General features: G+C 30.3%; 1 protein-coding gene across 17 annotated transcripts in view; it reads left to right on the forward strand.

Annotated features, from left to right (window-relative positions):
* The window catches only part of LOC115223710 (collagen alpha-1(XXV) chain), a 242,380-nt gene that overhangs the window by 160,607 nt on the left and 59,563 nt on the right, over positions 1-22,210 (forward strand). For 16 of the 17 annotated variants that reach the window (XM_036513374.1, XM_036513405.1, XM_029794403.2 and 13 more), the window contains 6 exons: positions 1,045-1,095; positions 1,480-1,509; positions 5,932-6,030; positions 7,258-7,284; positions 11,355-11,390; positions 16,571-16,642. In XM_036513374.1, the coding sequence (XP_036369267.1) occupies positions 1,045-1,095; positions 1,480-1,509; positions 5,932-6,030; positions 7,258-7,284; positions 11,355-11,390; positions 16,571-16,642 (315 nt within the window). Of the gene's footprint in view, positions 1-1,044; positions 1,096-1,479; positions 1,510-3,054; positions 3,127-5,931; positions 6,031-7,257; positions 7,285-11,354; positions 11,391-16,570; positions 16,643-22,210 lie in introns of all 17 variants that reach the window. The other variant, XM_036513360.1, reaches the window with a different exon arrangement.

The following is a 22,210-nucleotide window of genomic DNA, read 5'->3' on the forward strand; positions in this document are numbered from 1 at the left end:
GTTAATATTCAGCTCCATATTAAAAAATTTTAAATATTAACTCAAACTATACAGATATATTCATAATAACCTTAATGTTCCTTTATTTATCAACTAGCAGTATCGCCCGGCGTTGCTCAGGTTTGTAAGGGAAATAACTATAAAGTATTTTTAGAGAGTTATAGCCAAAAAATAGCAAAAAAATGGAAAAAAAATGATGGTAAATTTTTTTTTGAGATTTAAAAAAGGTGGAGTTGCGTCCCCTAGACAGTTTGTGGTTCGTGTTTCTGATTCTCGACCCCATGTCGAATTTATCGATTTTTTCAGAACTGGGGGAACTTTTCAAAATTTTCACTGCGTTAGTTTTGAATTATGACATTGGGCTATGTGTGTGTCAAGTTTCAGCAGAATCGGTTGAAAGCCGTGGTCAGGGTGAGGGTACAACCTGACAGACACACAGAAACACGCACAGACAAACTGCCGTTTATATATAGAGAGATATACAAGTTGGATTTTGAAAATTAAATTACTTCTGCTTTATTTACAATTAAACTGGATAAAATCACTCAAATATTTTTAAAAACTGTAGCTTTAATCCTTAATTATGTGTATGAGCCCCAAAATCCAAAGGGCCAAAGAAGCAGCACCTAGACACATTGTCTTTATGTAATATAGCTAAATTACATCAGCTTTTTGAAACCCATTACTTTTTTAGAATAAACTCATGGGAGTTTTGAACTCAGCACTGTGATTTAATGAAGATGTTTCAATTATATACTGCATGTATGACTAACTTTATCATATTTTACCTGTGTATTTACTGCCTTGATTGTGAATACAATGAAGTACAGTTAACAAGATAGTGATCTTTCAGCCATTCAATTGACTTACCTGGCTGCAGCTTAAAAAAATGTTAAAAACTAGAATAAACAAAATTTGTATCAGTGTATAAAATATATAAATACATGTATGGTCTACAAAACTGAAAATTCAATATTTGATATAAACTGTTTATATAAAGGAAGTTGCAACAATTGCCATTTAATATATATTTTTCCTTTTTAGACAGGAGTGAAGCGTTCAGTTAAACTTCAAGATGGATTAATCCATCTAAAGGTATTTGTTACTAACCCGCTTCTTAAACTCTCTTATTTATAAATTTATGGTTTAAATTTATATCAATATCATTTATTTCAAAATAATTCTGTCATCACTTAGTTAAAGAATGTCATTTGAAATTAAATCCATCTTACTAAAATCTTTTATTATTGTATTAATTAATTTTATATTTCAATAACAGAGTGTATTTCACTTTGTAATGTTGCCTCTGTAAATATCTTCAAAAAAATGGTCTGCAGTATATGAAATTTCTAAGTATTTACATCATTATTAACATTTAAATAATATTATCTTTCTTTCTTCCTAGATGTGATACATTAATTTCTCACAATTCTGTTTGTATTATTAATTGCACATTAATAATGATATACTTTTTTCTAGGATGCTACATATGAAGTTATAACCATTAAGGTTTGTGCTTAGATCCTCAGATTTTTGCATGTTTTCTTACAACTGCACTTTTATTTCTCAAAAAGGTAGCTTCTAAATCAACTCATTTTCTTTCTAATTATCGACATGTGGTATTGAAGTTAGAAAAACTTGAAAGAAACATACATATCATCATCATCATCATCATCATCATCATGCATGCATGCATGCATGTTTCTTTCAACTTTTCCTATCTTCAGCACAGCATTTACTAGAGGTCCACCAAACATACCAACTTTGATCTAGGCATTAGAGAGCTCTCAGTTCATACAATGGATTTTGAAAAGCTACACCTCAAAATTCTAAGGCTTTTACTAGATATTCTATTAGTTCTAGTTTTGTATAAAGTTCAGGGTAATAAAACCTTTTAGGTCTCACAGGTGGCTGCCTGACTGCATTTAATTTTCTTGGCTGTAATTCCTACTATGGAGGCCCAGTGAACTTAATGATAATGATCACTAACACACCTGCTTCATCATAAACAAAGAAAGCATAAACATCTTGCATATCTACCCTGTAAACCAAGCAAAAAGGCAATCATCTTGAAATCCCCTTACATATCTCACTTAAATTCTATTCAGGTGATTTTGTCAAATAGCTGTTGTACGTTTTCATTATATTCTTTCATTTGCCCTAAGTAGTAGAGGTGGTTATTGGTTTCCATTGTGAAGTTAACTGTACTTCTAATTAAGAGCTTGTAAGCTCAGATTACAGGTTCTTAATAAAAGTACAAGTTTCATAGTAATCTAACCACAATAAATATTAATTTCATTTACAGATACTTGTGACATCAGTAGGCTATGGAAGACAATGTCTGGTTACTGATGGGCTTACCATCACTATCCATCATCATTGTAATGTCAAGAAAGCAAAAAAACATAGTCATCATGATGATTCTCTCCATATTCTGGGAAGACTCATTCTCATACCTTTTAGCTATCCTTCATGAATAGATTACCAACTTCCACATATTACATGGAGGTGAGGGTAGCAAAGGTTGTTTTAGTCACTGATAGTTACTCTGAAGTACATTCTTTATGCTATCCAAAAATTGGCAGGATTCACAATTTTATGTGATGTTAGTTTGAGTCCAACAAAATATCTATAAAGATAATGTATCTAGCAGGTTTTAGTTTTTTTACTTGAAATAGCAGCTGAATTTTCCTTGGGTTATAGGCTTTTGTCTTAAACAAAAATGACACCATCTGAATAAAATATAGGATGACATGGCTCACATGCCTTTTATCATAATTTTGTTCACTTAAGGCTAACTTATGGATAAACAATTACAAAACAAGGTGAGAAAATGAGTTAATTTACAACTAAATGCTACTATCTTTTTCCACTTTCAGATTCATATTTCTCAAAAGCAAGCATGATGGAAAATATTTACTGCATTTATTTTTCTTCATTTCTTTATTTTATTTTATTTTATTTTAAGTTCTGCTTTAGTCTTAACACAAGGAACATTTATCTAGAATGAAAGTGCATGTTTTAATCTTCAGTTTGTTTTGCATGTATTGTTAGGGAGACCGTGGCCCCAAAGGCTTACCAGGTGCTCTTGGGGAAGATGCAGAATTAAGAATTATTGAATTAAAGGTAAATAGATATTTTAACTGATTTTAGAAATTTTAAAAAATATATATCCAGCGTAGCTTTTAATTAACCATGACATTCAAATATAAATATATATATATTGAGTCATTCCATGAATAATGCAATTTTTTTATATTTCTTTTATTTTTCAAAATTAAGATAAACAAAGTTATTTTTTAATCTAAAATATACTCTTTCATTTTCTACAATGCTTTATTATCTATCAGGTAGACTTGCAAGGACCCTCTTCCAAAATTCACTTGTCTGTGACAAAAAATACTCCTCCAGTACTGTTCTGACCTCATCTACAGAATTCATTTTTTTCCCATCCAAATGATTTTGAAGACTGCAAAATAAATGATAATCAGATGGGGCAATGTCTGGCGAATATGGTGGGTGGGGCAGCGTTTCTCATTCAAACTGCCCCAACCTTTGGAATGTCATCCTCACTGTATGTGGCCAAGCATTATCCTGATGGAAGAAAACCTTTCATCTTGAAACCAAAGGTGGTCGTTTTCCTTCTAGTGCTGACTTAAGCCACTGAAGCTGCTTTTGTTATCGTTTGGTTGGGTTTAAAATTTTAAAGAGGACTAAACTTTTCATATCCCACCAGATAACACTTTACATGGGTAAAGACCTTCTTTAGCCTGGGGTGCCAGTGTTTCTCCTTTCCTTACTCACTGTCTTTGGTGCTTTACATTTTTATAGAGAACCCCTTTCTCATCACCAGTCACCATTTGATCCAAAAAAGGTTCATTCATGAGACGTGACAGCAAGGAAGAACATACATTCACTCTTTGCACACGATTAGACTCGGCAAGTTTGTGAGGAACCCATTGACCCAATTTGCTGGCTTTTCCAACTTGGAATTTTCGGACTTGGAATTTCTGGAACCACCGTTGACACTGGCTTACACTCATTGTTCAATCCCCATATACTGCATTAATATTCTTTGCACTTTCCATCGAGTTGTTGCCTTTATTGAACTCATAAAGCAAAATATACCGAATATGCTCCTTTGTCACTTCCATTATATCTTTGAAAAAATACCTGTTAAAATCGAGCTGCACTCTTCAAAGCTTGCACTAAGAATAAGTACAAGATAAAATTACTACCAGCTTTTATAGCAAGTTGATGCAGGTAGTTTATCCCATCCCCCTCCAACTTTAAGTTCATGCAATTGAAAAAACTCACATTATTTATGATATATATATATATATATATACATACACACACACATGTATATATTCAGTATAGGTTTTAATTAGCCATGATTTTTTAATAATAAAACTGTTATTTTAACACTGTCATTACCATATTTATTTTGAGATGCTCTATGTTTCTTTCAACTAATTTTAAATATAACAAAGAATTTAGTAAAATAACTTAGTTATCATTAAGATAGTGTTAGGAACAAAAATTGTGACTAAGGTTTCATAGAAGATTTTAATTCAAAACTTAAAACAAAACATTTGTTGAGGCGGTTCCAGCTGGGTTGGTATCAAAAGCGTTAAAGCATATTTATGGCTAAAGTAGGGCATCACAGGTTTTTGACTGCTCTTGCTATAGCTGTTGCTTATACTAGTTGTCACTTGTTAATATAAATAGTTACTCTATTTGCTCTAGCTTTATAGTCCCATCCATTGAAGGGTTCTCATCACTAGATAACCAGACATTTTGATAAATCTATACTACCAAATAGTCACCATATTAATATTGCAGAAAGTAAAATGGAAGACATAATTTTACTATATCTCCAAAAGCTATATTAATATCACATAAGTGAAATAGAATAGCTAAATTTGCAAAACAGCTGATGTATTGCACAGTTCAAGCTATATCACTACAATATGGACATGGAATGATAAATTTGTATTAAATTGAGTTTACAAAGTTCTTTTATGCAGGAATTTATCCTTTGAATCCTCAAATTAAGCTTTTACATCACTAGAAGACCATTTTAGATTTCATTCATGGAAGCAATATACAAATAGGTGATTTCTTTTTTATTTGATAAGCAAAATTTATCATTTTTTTCCTGCACTTTTTTCCGGCTTTAGGATGCAGCATAGACAGGAATTTTAAAATTCCTCTTATTGTTTAAATAGCATTTTTTTTATTTCTTAGTGCTTGCATTATTGTTTTACATTTAAATGCATGTAAATGTTTATTTGTGTTAAACTTTCAAAACATTCCCAAATTGTTCTTTCAAAACATTTTGTTAGAATAAACAGATTTATTCAAAGCATGTAGCTTACTTGTGTTGCATGATTACATCTGCTTTAGGCAAATTTCCATAATGAAATTTATTACTATAATCATTTCTACTATATTACTAGATATGCACCATTACAATTCTTATTTACTGTATAAGATTTATATACATTGTAACAATCAAATAATGAATCCTAACCAGTTGGGAGAATTTTCTTCAAGACCACAATCATAATGCAGTTCATTGTTTTTTTCTGTATCTCCTATATAATTTAGAAGTGCCAAATCAGAATAATTTGTTTTTTTAATACAATCATTAGACATTATTTCCTAACAATCGCTATATTTTTATTTTCATTATTTCTAGTTTACTTCTTTCAACTTTTTCTTTCCATTTCTTTCTGCACGTACAATTAGTTATTCATTTTCATTACTGGGTTGTGTTAGGTAAAAAAAAACAAAAAAACATACAGAACTAAATATTACATTAAAACAACCTGTATTATATTCATTATTTTAAGTAACCATATTTCTGCTACTGCTTTTTATATTTTAAAATTAAATACAATTTTTATTTCCATTTTAAACTTTTAGGGCGAACCAGGTGAAGCAGGGCGTCCTGGTCCCCCAGGTCCTAAAGGCACACCTGGTCTGCCAGGATTTGATGGATTAACAGGTGCACCAGGAGAACCAGTAATATTTTTATTTTATTTCTATTCAAACTTTATTAAAACTTTGCTAGAAATTTAGTATTTATCAAATAATTAAAACTTTTTTAATATTACTGTTTATAATAGAAAAGGTGTAATATTTACATTTCTTTAATACAGTGTAAATAAAACAGTGTTATTGAAAAGACATCATTCAAAGAAAAAAAATACAGTATTTAATAGTGCCATTGCAATGTGGTTTAGAAGCTAGATTTGCAGCTTAATGAATCTAAGTTCAATCTTGCTACACAGAACCTTGGGCAAGTGTCTTTCTACCATAGCCTTGTATTGAGCAATGCCTTTTGAGTGAAATTTGATATTTGGACACTCTGCAGTAGCTAAGTGTAACTGTGTGTGTGTGTGTGTGTGTGTGTGCACGTGTGTGTGTGTGCTTTCAATGAAAGCCATAAACATTTGGTAAAAAATTGATAAAATTGGTGTTTTGCAACAAAATACTTTGTGACATTTGTTTTGAGTTGCAAAGATGCTCCTTTGACACTCTTACCATTTAAACAAAATGGGTTAAAATAAGTGATTGGTTCACTGGAAACGTCTTAAAAATTGAAGTATATACAATATGAAAAGAAAACAAATAAAGTTTGGCTGGAACTGGTAAGCCAGAGAGCTGTACAAAGCTTCAGTCTGATTTTGACTTGGTTTCTACAGCTGAATGCCCTCCCTAATGCCAACCACTCCAAGAGTGTAGTGGGTACCTTTTATGTGTCACCAGCATGAGTGTCTTTTACGTATCATTGTCATGGATGCCTTTTATGTGTCACCATCACAGGTGCTTTTTATCTGTCATCGTCATGGGTACCTTTTACATGTCACCATCATTTACGTGTCACCATATATTTGTGATGGGATTTGTGCAGCCTGGTTCTATCATAGAAGACGCTTGCTTAATGGTGCCATGCAATGGGATTGAACTGCAAACCAAATGGTTGAGAAGCATGCTGATATATCATGTATCAGCATGTATATTTAATATCAGTTACTAATTTACATCTTTCCTTCATTTGTCTCTTATTCAGGTAAGATTTTATTTAAAAATCAGTATATTAGTTTATTTTAAACAATAATGATTCAGACTGCGTGACTGTGTGCAAAGATATTTTATCGACAAATTTATATTATTCTTTTATATGTTTCAGCCTTGAGGCTGAAATCTTTTACTGATTAAAAAATTTTAAATACTTTTATTTTATAGGGTCCGGTTGGTCCACGTGGCCCACCTGTAAGTAATGCTTTTTCTTCATACATTTTTCCTTTTATATTTTTGCTAACTTCTTTTATGAATAAATTTAAGTTAGTCCTTTCATAGAATCCCTTCTCTTTTGGATCATACATGATTCCAGTTTCTATAATTGACAAAAATCAAATATCTCAATGGATAGGATGGAAGTCTTTAACAAGTTTTAATTTTCACAACCACATATTACACATTATTTGATTTGCAATCCTTTTGCAATTTTATTAGAGTTAAAATATTTTGAACCCTTTCATTGCTATATTTCTAACCAAAAATACACCCCTTATGTGTTTCAGTGAAATTCTAATACCATCACAAATTTAGACTGGTTTCATAAAACGACTTGAATTTTTTTCTCTATTAACATATTAATGTGATTTTTAGAACACAATTCATCAAAAAGCTCTTGAACAAATCTTTTGTATAATTTTAGTCTCAAAGTAGCTATATTACAAGTAAAAACAGGTGAATTCAACTATATATAAATTATATAAGGGCTGTTTTCCCACTTTCATTGGCATATAGGCTCCCCACCTGGATGAGACACTGGTCCGTTGCAGGTGAGCTGCTAGATGCAGGAGGAAAGAGTGAGAGAAAGTTGTGGTGAAAGAGTTAGCAGAAGTTTGCCATTACCTTCTGCCTGAGCTGCATGGAGCTGAGGTGTTTCACTCATAAACACATGCATCACCTGATCTGAGATTCAAACCCATGATCCCTCAGCCACGAGCTCGCTGATCTAACCACTAGGCCATGCGCCTCGGCACCTGTGCCGGTGGCATGTTGCCAGCCTATCCTGGCACCTGTGCTGGTGGCCCGTAAAAAGCACCATCCGTATGTGGCCCATGCCAGCACCACCTTGACTGGCTTCCGTGTTGGTGACACGTAAAATCCACCAACCGATTGTGGCCGTTGCCAGCCTCCTCTGGCGCCTGTGCCAGTGGCACGTTAAAAGCACCATCTGTACATAGTCGATGCCAGCACCACCTTGACTAACTTCCATGCCAGTGGCACGTAAAAAGCACCAACTGATCGTGGCCGTTGCCAGCCTCCCCTGGCACCTGTGCCTGTGGCATGTAAAAAGCACCCACTAAACTCATGGAGTAGTTGGCATTAGGAAGTGCATCCAACTGTAGGAACACTGCCAGATCAGACTGGAGACTGGTGCAGCCTCCTGGCTTCTCAGACCCCTGTCAAACTGTCCAACCTATGCTAGCATGGAAAACAGACGTTAAACGATGATGATGATGATATATATATTAATGCAATTGAAACAGTTGTGGGATTTTAGGGTATGATATAAAATAAAGATATGATTTTCTTCATACATATTTATTAGTTGTTGTTAATTATTCTGAATGTCTTAAAATTCTGCATAAGGATTGTTGGATATACCTGGGAATTGTATTCTACATACATTTACTGGTATCTACTTGTTGGAAATTTAACCATATTCCTTTATACTGATTGCTTACTTGATATCTACCAGGATTTTTTAATCCCATTTTTTCTTATATATATATAAACATTATCAACTACACATACTTTATGTATGTTTTTTGTTTCTTTGCTGTGGTATGGCACCTTGAGAATGATTCCCTCTTAGTACTGGGTGATAAGTCATAAACAAGCAAGACAACTTGCCTCAAATCCCATACTGATATTTTGCCATTTTTTGTGACTTATCAATCTCACCTACCAGAACCAAACCAGGGACCAACCAAATTGCCATACTATATACAAATAGTGAGTTGTCTCACTTGTCTATGACTTTCAGGTGTTTTAACACCCAGTGCTTTGAGAGAGTCATCCCCAAAGCACTATACTGCAGTGAACAAGCAAAGCACAAACATTGAGTATGTGCAGTCAATAATGTTTACAACATTAGTGCTGTTTTTAATTCATAATTGGATATGTATATATGTATATGGTGTGTGTGAGAGTATGCATATGTGTTTGTATATGTATGTATACACAAATCATGCAATATTTCTGACATCAAATCTAGTAAAGCACCCCACTCTGCAAAATGTAATCTTGCAGAATGCACAATGGAGACTTGTTTCAACTGCCCATCCACTGAGATCTTTCCTTTTTTAAGGAAGACATTTTGTGGCACTTGATTTTCTTGAAGTTGTAGGGGCTGGCTGAATTTGGAGGAATATTCCTCTGGCTGGCTTTAGTTTTTAGTTTTTCTCTCATCATCAATTTTCTTTTTTTTATGAAAAACCAGCCCTCAACTGTGTTGTTACATCTGCTTGGAACTGCAGATAGTCACATCACTTTCAAACCTCTTCTGATTTGGTATATCATATAAATACTCATATCTACTACATACCAAACCAGGTATCACCACCACTTATTACCTGATCTACTGACTAAGATAATGGCTCATCATTTAATTCAGTTGATCTACATGACCCATGTACCTATTATAATCAAAGTTCATAAATGGGGTAGCATTTTCACCTACATGCAGTTGGATTATTTCTCATCTCTTTTTTAATTTTGCTTTTTTTATATCCAATGGTATCCCTTTCCTACTTGCAACAACTGTAGCACATGCGTATGTTGCCATGACTTCTAAATCCACTGCAAATTTAACTGAACTGAAGATGAGTCAAAAAAAAATAACGTCTGAAAGTGTTGAATTCCAGACCACATCAATATATCCTAGACCATGCTGGCTTACATTATTGTCCTTTTTCCCCTTATAAAAGTTCAATCCACTGTGGGTACCCAATGTAAGCTTTCTAAATCTCAATTTTGATCCACCCACCATTTACTGTGTTTTTCTGAGCATGTGCTGTCAGAAACGTAATCAGCCTTTATATTTCACCATACCCTCATCAATGGATAGGTATCTCCCTGGATTGTGTGATGTTTTATATGCATTTTGAATGCAGTCAGTTTGGTTCTTTATGTACTGATGTACTACTAGTGTCTCTTTACTGTGATAATTTTGAAAATCTTGTCCATGTCATAATGCTAGATACATATTGATCTCCAAAAATCCCACTGCTGCTTCACTATTTCTTTTTTCTGTTTAGCTTTCTTACACCCATAATTATATTGATTGCAAAAAAGGCTCAGATTTCATCTAAGTATGTGGAAAACCACGATGATTAGATTCCACAGCAATTGTTTCAAACAAACTAAGGGGAAAAACTTAAACGAAAATAGTTTCATGCTTTTATCTCCTGGGAAAAACTGACTAGGCCCAGTCTCCTCAGAAAAATCAATATGAAAGACAGTTTTCAAATTTTTACGCCATTCAGGTTCAAATTCATTTTTATGTTGCTACCTGAGTTGTCATCAGAATCGTTGGTTTCACTTTCAGAAATAGAAATATTTAATTCATACTCACACACCACATGGCTTTTGTGTTCATTGTATATTTTACTTGGTTTTGCCATGTCCTTAGTGAAAAATCCCCTCAAATCCTGATTCACTATTTAACAACATGAAACTAGTATCCATTTGTCATCAGTATCAAAAATTTTCAAAATATCGATGTAGAAAAAATGTTGAAAAAAATCTCCAAAAATTCACAAAGGTCAGATATCATACCAAGTAATGTAAGATACAGTAACTCAATTGTTTATGTAGTGAAATCATGTTCTCACAAGTGTACTAATGAGATTCACACTGACATTTTCATTTAAATATGACTAGGTTATTTCAGCCATTTTCAGCTAGATTGGTAACATAAGCCAATAAAATTATCAGTCAGCTATGGCCAGACTGGTAATGTATTAAAGTGTACTGCCTTGCTGTTTTGAGTTTCTGATATTGTATTGCTTTACCATTTGAATAAAAATTTATATTTATAAATTTATAATATAGTCAGTCTAATTTTTTAAAAATTTAATTTATAAGCTTACATACTTTGTTTTATCAGAAACTCTACATATCCAAATCCTATTGTCATTTCATGTTTTACAATGTCTTTCTGATTTATGTACAGAATTTATGAAGAGTGTAATATCCATATTATAATAGTTTCTGTTTTACTTACACTATGTGAATATCTGAATTCTTTTTTTTTTGTTTTGAAGGGTCCATCAGGTAAAGATGGATTGCCTGGACGTCCAGTAAGTATCTTTTTAATATATACTATTCCAAATAATTTTCTTTGATTATAATTTGTTCTGTATATCCATATTTTAAAATGACCAAGAATATTAATTTTCTAAAATATGCATGATGCATATACTGCAGTTACCAAATTGTAATATATTCTCAATAAAAATGAAAGCCAAAAATATTTTTGTATAGTTCTGCTATCTGAAAATGAATGTTCAGGTTGGAAAATCATAACCAAATAAAATACAGAATTACCATTGAAGGCTCTAACTTACAAATTTATTGTAAATGCTCTAGTATATTTGGGCAAGGTGCTTAACTCTACCTCACTATATTTGTAAAAATATTTTAGTTACCTAAGTTCCATGAAAATATAAAATCTCATAAGTATTCCAAGGCCAGTAAATGTCAATGATTTTTTTTTTGTTTCTTTAAAAAACTTGATTTAAAAGGAAATGCACTTCAGATTCATTTTAATTTGTTGATTTTATTTTACCTTAAATTCTTCAGACTTGTTTCACATGCATTAAAATCTTAATCTAATCAATATATTACTAGTTTAGTTGGACCAACTGGAAATAGATACTACAATGTAGAAACAACCCTTAGTGCATACAAGAATAACATTATAAAATTGACAAAGAATCCATATGCTTAGTGCTGAGTTCAACTCTTGAATATTGGGAGAAGTATTCAGTTTAGTTCTGATGCTCAGTTTTTCAGTACTGCGTACCCAATATTCTCTTCTTCAAGCAGATGTTTGCAACTATATTGGTTCAGATTCTTATTCAAATTTTAGGTTAATATATGTGATTGCTCGTATGTAAGATCCATTTCCATTTTAAATTTATAAGCAACAGCTCCAAAGTGAACATCTTCTAAGTCATAATAAATAGCTGTCATCTACTAGACATGCTATATTTAGTCACTGAACTATCATAACTCTATTAAGATACTTACACAATATATTAATGTTAGCTGTGATAACTTGACAGATTTAATTGCATCTAATATATATATTCAAAAATGCTATACAAAGCCATATTCCTGAGTAAGGAAAGTTCAGCTAACTTAATACTAAATCAGGTCTACAAATTGCTTCAAATTTATCCTAGAAAGAAGTTTATTTCGATTCTGTTCAGATTATTTACAAATGCATTTTTAAAAATTCTATTATATCCACAATCCAGTTTCATTATGGGTGTTGGAGAGGCTACAAGGTAGTTAGTGATAAGATACATATAGATCACTGCAATAGTGCATTTTTATTTCATCATCAGAATCATTGCAGTAAATTTGGAAAATACTCTTTTGCACTATAACTGAAAAATATTTTTTTAACTCTTAATGAGATCATAGTTTTCAATTTTACCTACATTTCTCCATATTGACAGGTAGATCACCAAATTTGTGTATATAGATGAAGTGTGATTTATTTACTAACTGATTATTTCTGATTATGGGTATCTATTTTCCAGATAGGGAGATTGATATAATGCAAGTTGAAACAAATTACATATTATCAATCCATCTGCTTGAATTAGTTTACCATAATATCTAAATTATGTACACTTAATATTAATTAAATGAAATACCTTGCAGACAAAACAAACAATAGAAATACAAAGTAAGAATGAAAAGTCTTTTACATTTTGTTTGTGGTCCTTCTTAAAAAAAATAAAGAAGACTAGAGAAAAAAATAGAGAAGAAAATGTTTCAAGACATGAAAATGCAATGTAGTTAGTTTAGTGGCATGGTGTGCAGTGAGTGGTGGACAAAGGTTGTGTAGCTAGAGGAAGATGAAATTAACAGCTTAGGGTGCAAAGCTCAATGAGGACTCTGGGCAAATAAGTTATTTGTATGTGTGTGTGAGCATGCATGTGTGTCTGTGATGTGTGGGTGTATGAAGTGTATGTTATGCAGGCTGTCTATATGCATTCAAGTGGTGTGTGTGTATTTACATGTGATGGTGGTTGTTGTAGTTGTGGTGGTAGTGAAATGTGTATCTAATTTTTTCTTTGTTTTGTTCCTGTGCCATTTCCTTGGACTTTTTTCTCACTTTTACAGAGAACTTAGACCCTTACTCTGATTAGTTAATCCAGATAACACAATCTATGATTATTAAAATGTTAATTATATAATATATCATTAGAGTTATGCTACTAAGTCAAAAATTTAAACGACAAATAAACAATAGAAAGACTAGTTTGTAGTTTAAACAGAAACTTGTTAAGACTGCACTTTTTGCATTGAAAGTTTTAAGCATATGTATCTATTAAAGAAATACTATTAAACAAATTTAAAAGAAAGTTTAAATGCATTTTCAAAATATATATATAATGATTGTAATACATGCCAGAAAACAGAATTTTGTTATACTTAGTGTTGATGTTTAATTTGATTAATTTACATGAAAGAGGATATTGCAGAAACAATTAGGTAGTATCAATTTCCATTTCATCTTAATACCCGATCTTTATTGTTTGAACTTTCAGAACTGCTAAAGATAAAGCAATTAGACAATTTATAAAAGATTTTTTTAGCAATTTTTCATTTATAATCATCATGTAAGTTAATAATGGTCTTCCCATTTGGTTCTTAATTATAAGTTTTCCATGTGGGTTGTAAACACTGCTTATAGACCATTTTTCTGGTCAAATTATAGTTAAAAATATCTATTATTATTATTATTATAACAATACTGTTATTGTTGATGATTATAAAAGCCATTTGTATCTTTGTATTTATTAAATTATATACATATTAAAGCTGAATTATTTTCTGGTAATATATTTTCATAATGTATCAACAATGATACATCATCAGATGTGTTAATATCATTAGCTATATATATATGCATATATATACATATATATATTTATTACTTGTTAGCTACATTTATGTTGTCACTTTGCTGCAGTCACAAAACTTATTTATTATTAAATTTTTTACTTTTATATTTATTTTATATTTATTTTACATTTTATATTTATTTTACATTTGTAAAAAAATTTAATTCTTTAAGCTTATATCATATTTTTTTTATTAATAAATTTTCTTTAAATATATTTCAACATACTTGGTAACTTTTAGAATTTTCCATTCTTAGCTTCTAGTAATTAAGAATTAACTGATATCTTGCTCCAAAAATACCATATCCATATTTAAATATATTCTCCTATATGAAATTATTAGGATATTAATATTAATAATTTTGGTTTCAATGTCATTGTTCTTAGACATTCATTACTATATAAATGCCTTGCTCAGTACTTTCCAATTGAATGCAATATTCAGTCTTGTAGCATTTAATTTTGTCAAACTATATCTGAAGAAATCTTGTAATCTATATTAAACCTAGACTTGTTTTATCATTGTTGTTTTTTTGGGTTTTTTGTTGCAATAAACACAGTTTATGTTAGGTTAATGTGATAGATATAAAACCTAAACCTTGTGAATTAAGGTCTGTCTTTTTCACTACTTGATGGTGCACAGAATTTTTTTTTTATAAATGCTGAAAATTTTAAGATGAGGCTCTTAGTTCCTAAATTTTTCTTTTATATAACTATATAAATTATTTACATTCATATATGTATTTCTATTGTACATTTAATTTTTGCATTTTTTTTATTCTTTGTTGCTGAATTTAGAAAAGGGCTGTGAGTAATATAATCCAAGTACTGATTAACATTTTTTTAAAAGTCTGAAATGCAACTGTATCAGATATGATAATATACACTATTCATTCAATGGCTATCAGTTTAATATAAATTTTAAAAACCATCTACAATATTTAATTTCCCAAATATATTTGGTACATGTTGTGTAATTCAGAAGCTTTGCTTTAATTCTAAATTATTGTTAACTTACTGATTTTTATGCTTTCGATAATAAATTAGGAATATGGTAATGCACTTACCCACTTAATATACTAACACTGTGACTGCAGCAAAATTCAAGTGTAGCTTAGTATATTCATTTTCATGAGTAGAGAGAAAGACAGCATCAGGTATATTTCAAAATGTTTTTCTTTCCCCTTTGAAGAAACGTACCAAAGCCTGTGAATTTGAAGTCACGGATATTAAAGCTGCACGTAAAAAAAATCGCAAGACCAGAAGTCATGCACCTAATAGTCAGGTAGACCCTTTTTGTAGCAAGGACTTCATAAGCTCCAAACTAAGGCAACTAACATTTAATGCTGCAGTCATGGTTGAGGCTGCTTGCAGGCCCTTGCTCAAACTGTTTTAGCTACTGTAGGATCTTAACTAGGAAAGCTTAAATCTAATCTAATTTTACAATGCAGGACTCATTTTGAAAATATTTTGTTAACAATTAAAGATAGCATTTTGTTGGAATTTTTTAAAAACTATTTGTTCAGATATATTATTTATAATAGCTGTAAATTATTTAATCTAATACAAAAAAGATGTTCTTTTCTGATGTTTAGACAGATAGAATAATTTGATATAGAAATATTTTCCAACATGAGTCTTAGCAATTAATATACTACTGAAGGTGTTAACTCCCCTCTTTAAAATCTTAAGTCATATACCCCTTTAAAAAAAATTATGGCACATTGTATAGACTTTAACTTTCAGTAACTTCTGTGCAATCAATTTTTTTTTTGGTTTTAGACTATGTTCTTTTATTTCTAGATTTATCAGTTTAAAGACTATCAGTATATATACATACTAATTTTGAATTTATTATATTATTGTTTTTCTATGCTGACAAGAGTTGGACAGATTTGCAATATATGTCACAACTTATGATTTGTTTTGTAGTTTGATTTGTTTTCTTTCAAACAAATACTTAATCTTAGATGAGAGATTATGCAAATTCATAAAGAAAGTTTGTTTTTTTAATGAATTTCAAATAAATTTTCCCCATATTTGAAGTGCACTTTGTATTACATATTTTATAACACCTTCAGAAGTGTATAAAGCTTTACATTTACTTATAATAATGATATTTTATACTTTTGGGCTACTTCATATAAAAGGTTTATTTTTATATTACTTTTTCAAATCAGTTGTACACACAGGTAAACTTAAGATCTTTTTGATATTTTGTATGAAGTTATTTTTCTACCCATGCAGATTGAATGGAATTCAGCATTAAATGATCAAGGTAAGAAATTTGTTAATATTTGTATGTTAGTGTTATGATCTCATCTTTTATTTCTCAGGGTGAAATGGGTTTATCTGGTCTTCCTGGATACAAAGGAGAAAAAGGGAATCGAGGCAAGCGTGGACGCAAAGTAATTAAGTTATTGATGATGCATGTATATTAGTTCAATATATTTTCTCTCATAGGAATCACTTTGGCATGTTCTAACTGATGTTGTTTTCATTGTTGCCTGGTATAATAGTACCCAATTTGTTCTAGTGACATGTGATTTCTTTCCCCTAAATAATTCCTATGACATGCAAATTGATATCCAAATAGCTGTTTCATACAAGTAATCATATAAATTACATGTGCAGGCACATGCACACATACACACATGCATATATTTATATATATACACACACACATATATATATACACACACATACATGTATATATACATTCACATATATGTATTTATATATATATATATAGACATACACACACATAAATATATTTATATACATACATATATATATATATATATATATATATATATATAATATATATATATATAGACATACACACACATATATGTATATATACATACACACACATAATATGCATGCCTACATGCATATTAACACTAATTGTACTTTGTTTAAATTTTATTTCCTTGGATGAAAAAATGATTTAACATAATGAAATAATGAAAATATACTAACAATTACTTTATTTTAATATCTACTCTTATAATATCACCATAAACTTTTCAGCACCATTTTCATTTTTTTTGTGTATATTATCATTAATATATAAATATATTATGAGTGCATAATCTTCCTTCTTAGAAAATAATAAAATAATAATTAACACTTAATGGAGAATTCCTTCTTTTATAATAGTTTGAAAAATGAAAGTAAAATTCTCAGTTTTTTAATTAACTAATACATATAATATATATATATATATATATATGTATATATATATATATTAGTTAATTAAAAAACTAATATATATATATATAACTAATATATATAATATATATATATATATAGTAACATCAGTATTTTTATAACATTCAAGTTAGTTGCAGGTAGAATATCCAACAGTAAAATTCTGTTTCTATGATTCATTAACATATCAAATTTTGCAAAATCAAATCTGTCTAAAAATTCCGAAAAGCAAGGTAGTTTTGTATAAAGCTGTAAATTTAAAGGTGTGTAAAATAAGATTATGTAACTTTTTTGCTTCTCTCAATGGCATTATTAAAATGTCCACTACCATCATAAGAAGGAAAATTAGAATATTCTTATAAATATTTATTAATTATGATAGCAGACAAAATAGAGATCATGCAAGAGTTGTAGAACAATCTATTCCCTATATATAGGTGTGTTGATTTGGAAAATTTAATAAATCTATTTAAATTGCTATAAGTTTTACAGTTAGATGGACAGTTCATTGCTGTCCACTTAAAAAAATTAACGTACAAATATTTTCAGTTAGGTAGTTGAAGGCAAACATAATTATGTATTTTGATTATGGGCAAACTATTTTAAAGTCTAAATTTTAACTTTACTGTCAGCAGTCCACCTTCTTAAACAGTTAAAAATATTCTTGCTATCATATATAGAATATTATAATATATTGATTACTATGATTACTATTAACTGTCACCATTTTAGAATTTTAATTTACATTATCTGTACAATTCAAAATATATTTGATTAATTTTGGCAAATAAAAGATAAAAAGTATCATACTGGAATATTATAAAAAATTTCAATTTATTTTTTCAATCTTCAAAACCATTCAAAATGTTTATAATAAAAATGTAGTTGAGTATCATTATAACTAAAAATATTTGAAGAGTAGAATAATCTAAAAATTATATTGTATTTCTAGTATGCTTATGATACAATTGGCTTATTTTCCTCTTTCTCTTTCCATCAATAGTCCATTGCATGCAAAATATGCTACATACAATACTAAATGTTATCAGGTTTAGTCTTTCTTAGTTTACTTCTAGTGATACCTTACATATTCAGTTTGATCACAGAATGTATCATCACTTCATAATGCATGCCTATACCAGCATAATTCTGCTAATGCTTCTGTTAACAATCAATCTCTTAATTGATTTTGCCATCAGCCTTTCTTTGCAAGTTATTTAACTTTGTCCCAACATGGTTACTTAGTTTATCACATCATATCTTCTACATCTATTCCTCCATGCTTTGCTGTTATACATTGTTACACTTTTTTACACAGTGTGCATTGTACAAGGTTTGGCTTCTGTTACCTCCTTCCTTGAGCCTATTCACTTTTTATGGCTCATTTATTAAAAATAATATTGCTTCACTAATTATTAAAATAACAAATTCTCACTGATCCTTTTAATTAAGCAAATATGTTGGTTCAAGTGTCTCCTTAAAACACTACTTGTGATCTTCTGGAGATCTTCATTTTCTTGGTTCTCATTAGTGGTGGTCTTTCTTTATCTCATTGAAGCTTCTTGAGCAGTCACTTATAATGAGTCTTTAAAATCTCTTTCCTCAATCACATGCATATCTGTCTCATTTTCTTGTCAAAAGTGATACTCATAAATACATAGCCATCCATACAAATGTTAAATTCATTTACTTTACAGAACTCTATCTTATGTCCTATTCTTTCCTCATGTTGTATCTGCAAGCTCCATGTTCTCAACCCTGATCACTTTTTAAAAAATATTATCAGCTATCATTCAAATTACCCACACTAGTGTGTCATAAACCCGAGTTTCTGTTTCATTCTTTTTTCACCAACTTAATATATTTTCATTATCTGTTCTTTTTTCTGCTAATGTACATCACACCTTTAATTCCTGGACTATTTTGTACTCAAAAGAACCTATATCATTGTCAGGGATATTTCAGTCTGATGCAATATACTGCCTTGCATGTTCAACACCTTCAAGTTACCTGTCTTCTAATAGCTAATTCTACCTTGCTATTCTGAGATAAATTAGTAAGGATGTTCATATGCTAAGTACTACCAGTTGAATATTCTTAGAATTGCTTCCAGAATTGCACTCCCCTAAATCTGTTTTATTTTTCATTAAATACAGTTAACTAGAACAAATAGTCAATTTGAATTAAAATAAGATTTATTGATAATTTATATTTCTAATACAATAACAAAGTTCAGTTCTTAATTCCACAGAAACCTTTTTTGCTTCAATTTATTTGAACTTGAACTTAAAAGAACTATGAAAGTAAAATTTATTTGCAACTTCAGGTTTTTTTTTTATTTCTAATTTAAAATTACCCACTTGTAAGTAAAAACTAACAAAATATTCACTACAAATAATGTGTTTGAGCTTAATTCTAAACATGGGGATACACATCTTTCAAAACTGCTCAAGAAAAAACACATTTAAGGTAGCTAAAACCATTATTTCTAGTTTTACAAAGTTTTTTTTTTCTAAATATTTCTCAATATTGGCTTTCATTGTCTCACATAACATCTTTACTTCAGCAAATGAGTTTTCAGTCTTCCTTAAGCATTTCTCTGCTTGCTAACATCATTCTTGTCTCTTTGTAAGCATAGATTTTAACAATTATTGATGCTCGCTGTTTATTTTTTCTGTAATATTCTCAACCTAAATAGATTTGACATTACCCTTTTCTCTGATCTGTTCTTGATTCTCAAATATTTTTGCTTTCAAAAACTCAATTTGCAAAAAAATTTTTCTAGTACAATTAAAATACTTATATAATACTCTTCATTTCATTTGGTATAGGATGGAATCATATACAAAAAAAAATGAAAATGCTAATGAATACATTTTCTTTTCTTTCACTTTTAAATATATTATTTAAGGTATCTAATTTGTTTTTAAAAGGTGAAAATTTTTGTGTGTGTGTATGTACGTACACACAGCCACTACCAACAGCAGCATCATAAATCCGATTCCTTGCTATTGTTTTAGTATTTGCTCTTCGTTATTGGAATAAGTTAGACAGGTCCACTTTAGGGTATGTTTATGTACACCTGAGCTCTGCATCATCTAATCTGTTAAGATTAATACCATTAGATCTAATCTGATTACTGGGTTTCACTTCAGTGAGTTTTTTTCTAAATCTACAAGCTATCAATTTACAGCATATGTCAAGCAACATTATATGACAATATATTTGTAGGGTTTACTCTTACAAACATTAAGTAGTGCTTTTAATGCCAGTTTCTGTGTCAACTTGATTGGTCCCTTTCACATAACTGTTATTATTTAATGGAATATACTCGATAAATTCATTTCCACTTCGTCATTTCTCTTATTCTATCGCCTAAGTTTGCCCACTGACAGTGTCTCATTTTAGTTTACTTTTGTCAAAAGGATTTCATTGTCACCAATAGTGATACTCATGAAACTTGTCCTCTAAGCTAAGTACTATTTCTAGCATAAATAATGTTTCAATTTAGACATCTGTAAAATCCTCTGTGTCTAGTACTTCAAATGATCTGATTTCCATCAATTAAGAATCTCAATAGACCTTGTATGTTGTTTGCACCAATTATGCAATACTAATTTCTTATCTTCTGCTTTTGCTCTAGTTATGTAATATTAAGTTCTTATCTTCTGTTTTTTCTCTAGGGCCTATCTAGCAAAGATTACCTTATGGTAATCTTTGCTGTTTACCATAAGGTCTTTTAACTCAAATTCGTTCTTTGACATTTAGAGCACTTTTATAGTTCTTGGATTAATTTTGCCATCATGACTGCATTGTAGATATGCAAAAACTCCAGCAAAAACAGCCTTTTTTATGATGGCCTCAAAAATAAAATAATGAAAAGGATCTGTAAACAAAACCTTGACAAGTAACTACTTATACATTAAATTTCTCATTTAGCTCTATGCCTATCTTGACATTATTTTTCACCTTTGTTATACTTGGCTTGAACATCCTTCATAAGCCATGCAGTCAGGCTTACTTTTACTGACTAGACTATGAAAATATACGCTCTTCAAAGTCAGCAAATACAAAATGGAGTTTTTGTTCTCTACCATAAACTGTTAGTCTTGTTGATTCCTCATACAGACAAAACCTGCATCCTATTTGGTTGAGTGCTATCATGTACAAAATTCATAATTTGATTATTTAAACTTAGTAATTTTCTGTTTCTTGTACTTTGTCTTTAGCTTTGTAATAGTTAACAATACTCTTATCCCAGCCATTGAGAATAATTTTCTGAAAAAACTTACTGACCAAATGAGTGACACTAACTAGATTAACAATTCATTGTTACTAGGAGCAAGTACTCCAGCATCACTTTCTGTTTCAGTACTAGTAACAAACATTCTAGTTTTTCATCTTGTTATGCTTTTTCACATTGATGCTATATGCTTTTCTTAAGACTGTTCCTCTGTTTTATATATTATCTGACTTACCTATAACTCTAAGCCTTTATGAGCATTTGCTTGTGCATTAAGAAGCAGGTTCTTGTTTCAGCTTCCATTATATTTTTGTTAAAGTTAATATTTTTTCCTCTACTTTCAACTCTTTTCATCTGAAGTTGATTTTAAAATATATTTCTCTCTTGCATTAAACTTTTTCAACTATTTGTTTCTATTCTTGTATAGGGCAAAGCTGATCTGGTTGTTAGTACATTTACCTAGTAGATAACTATTTGACAGGCTAATATTCTGAACCTTGTGATGCTGATTATATATTGA

Source organism: Octopus sinensis, linkage group LG2, assembly GCF_006345805.1.
Source record: "Octopus sinensis linkage group LG2, ASM634580v1, whole genome shotgun sequence".
NCBI lineage: Eukaryota > Metazoa > Mollusca > Cephalopoda > Octopoda > Octopodidae > Octopus > Octopus sinensis.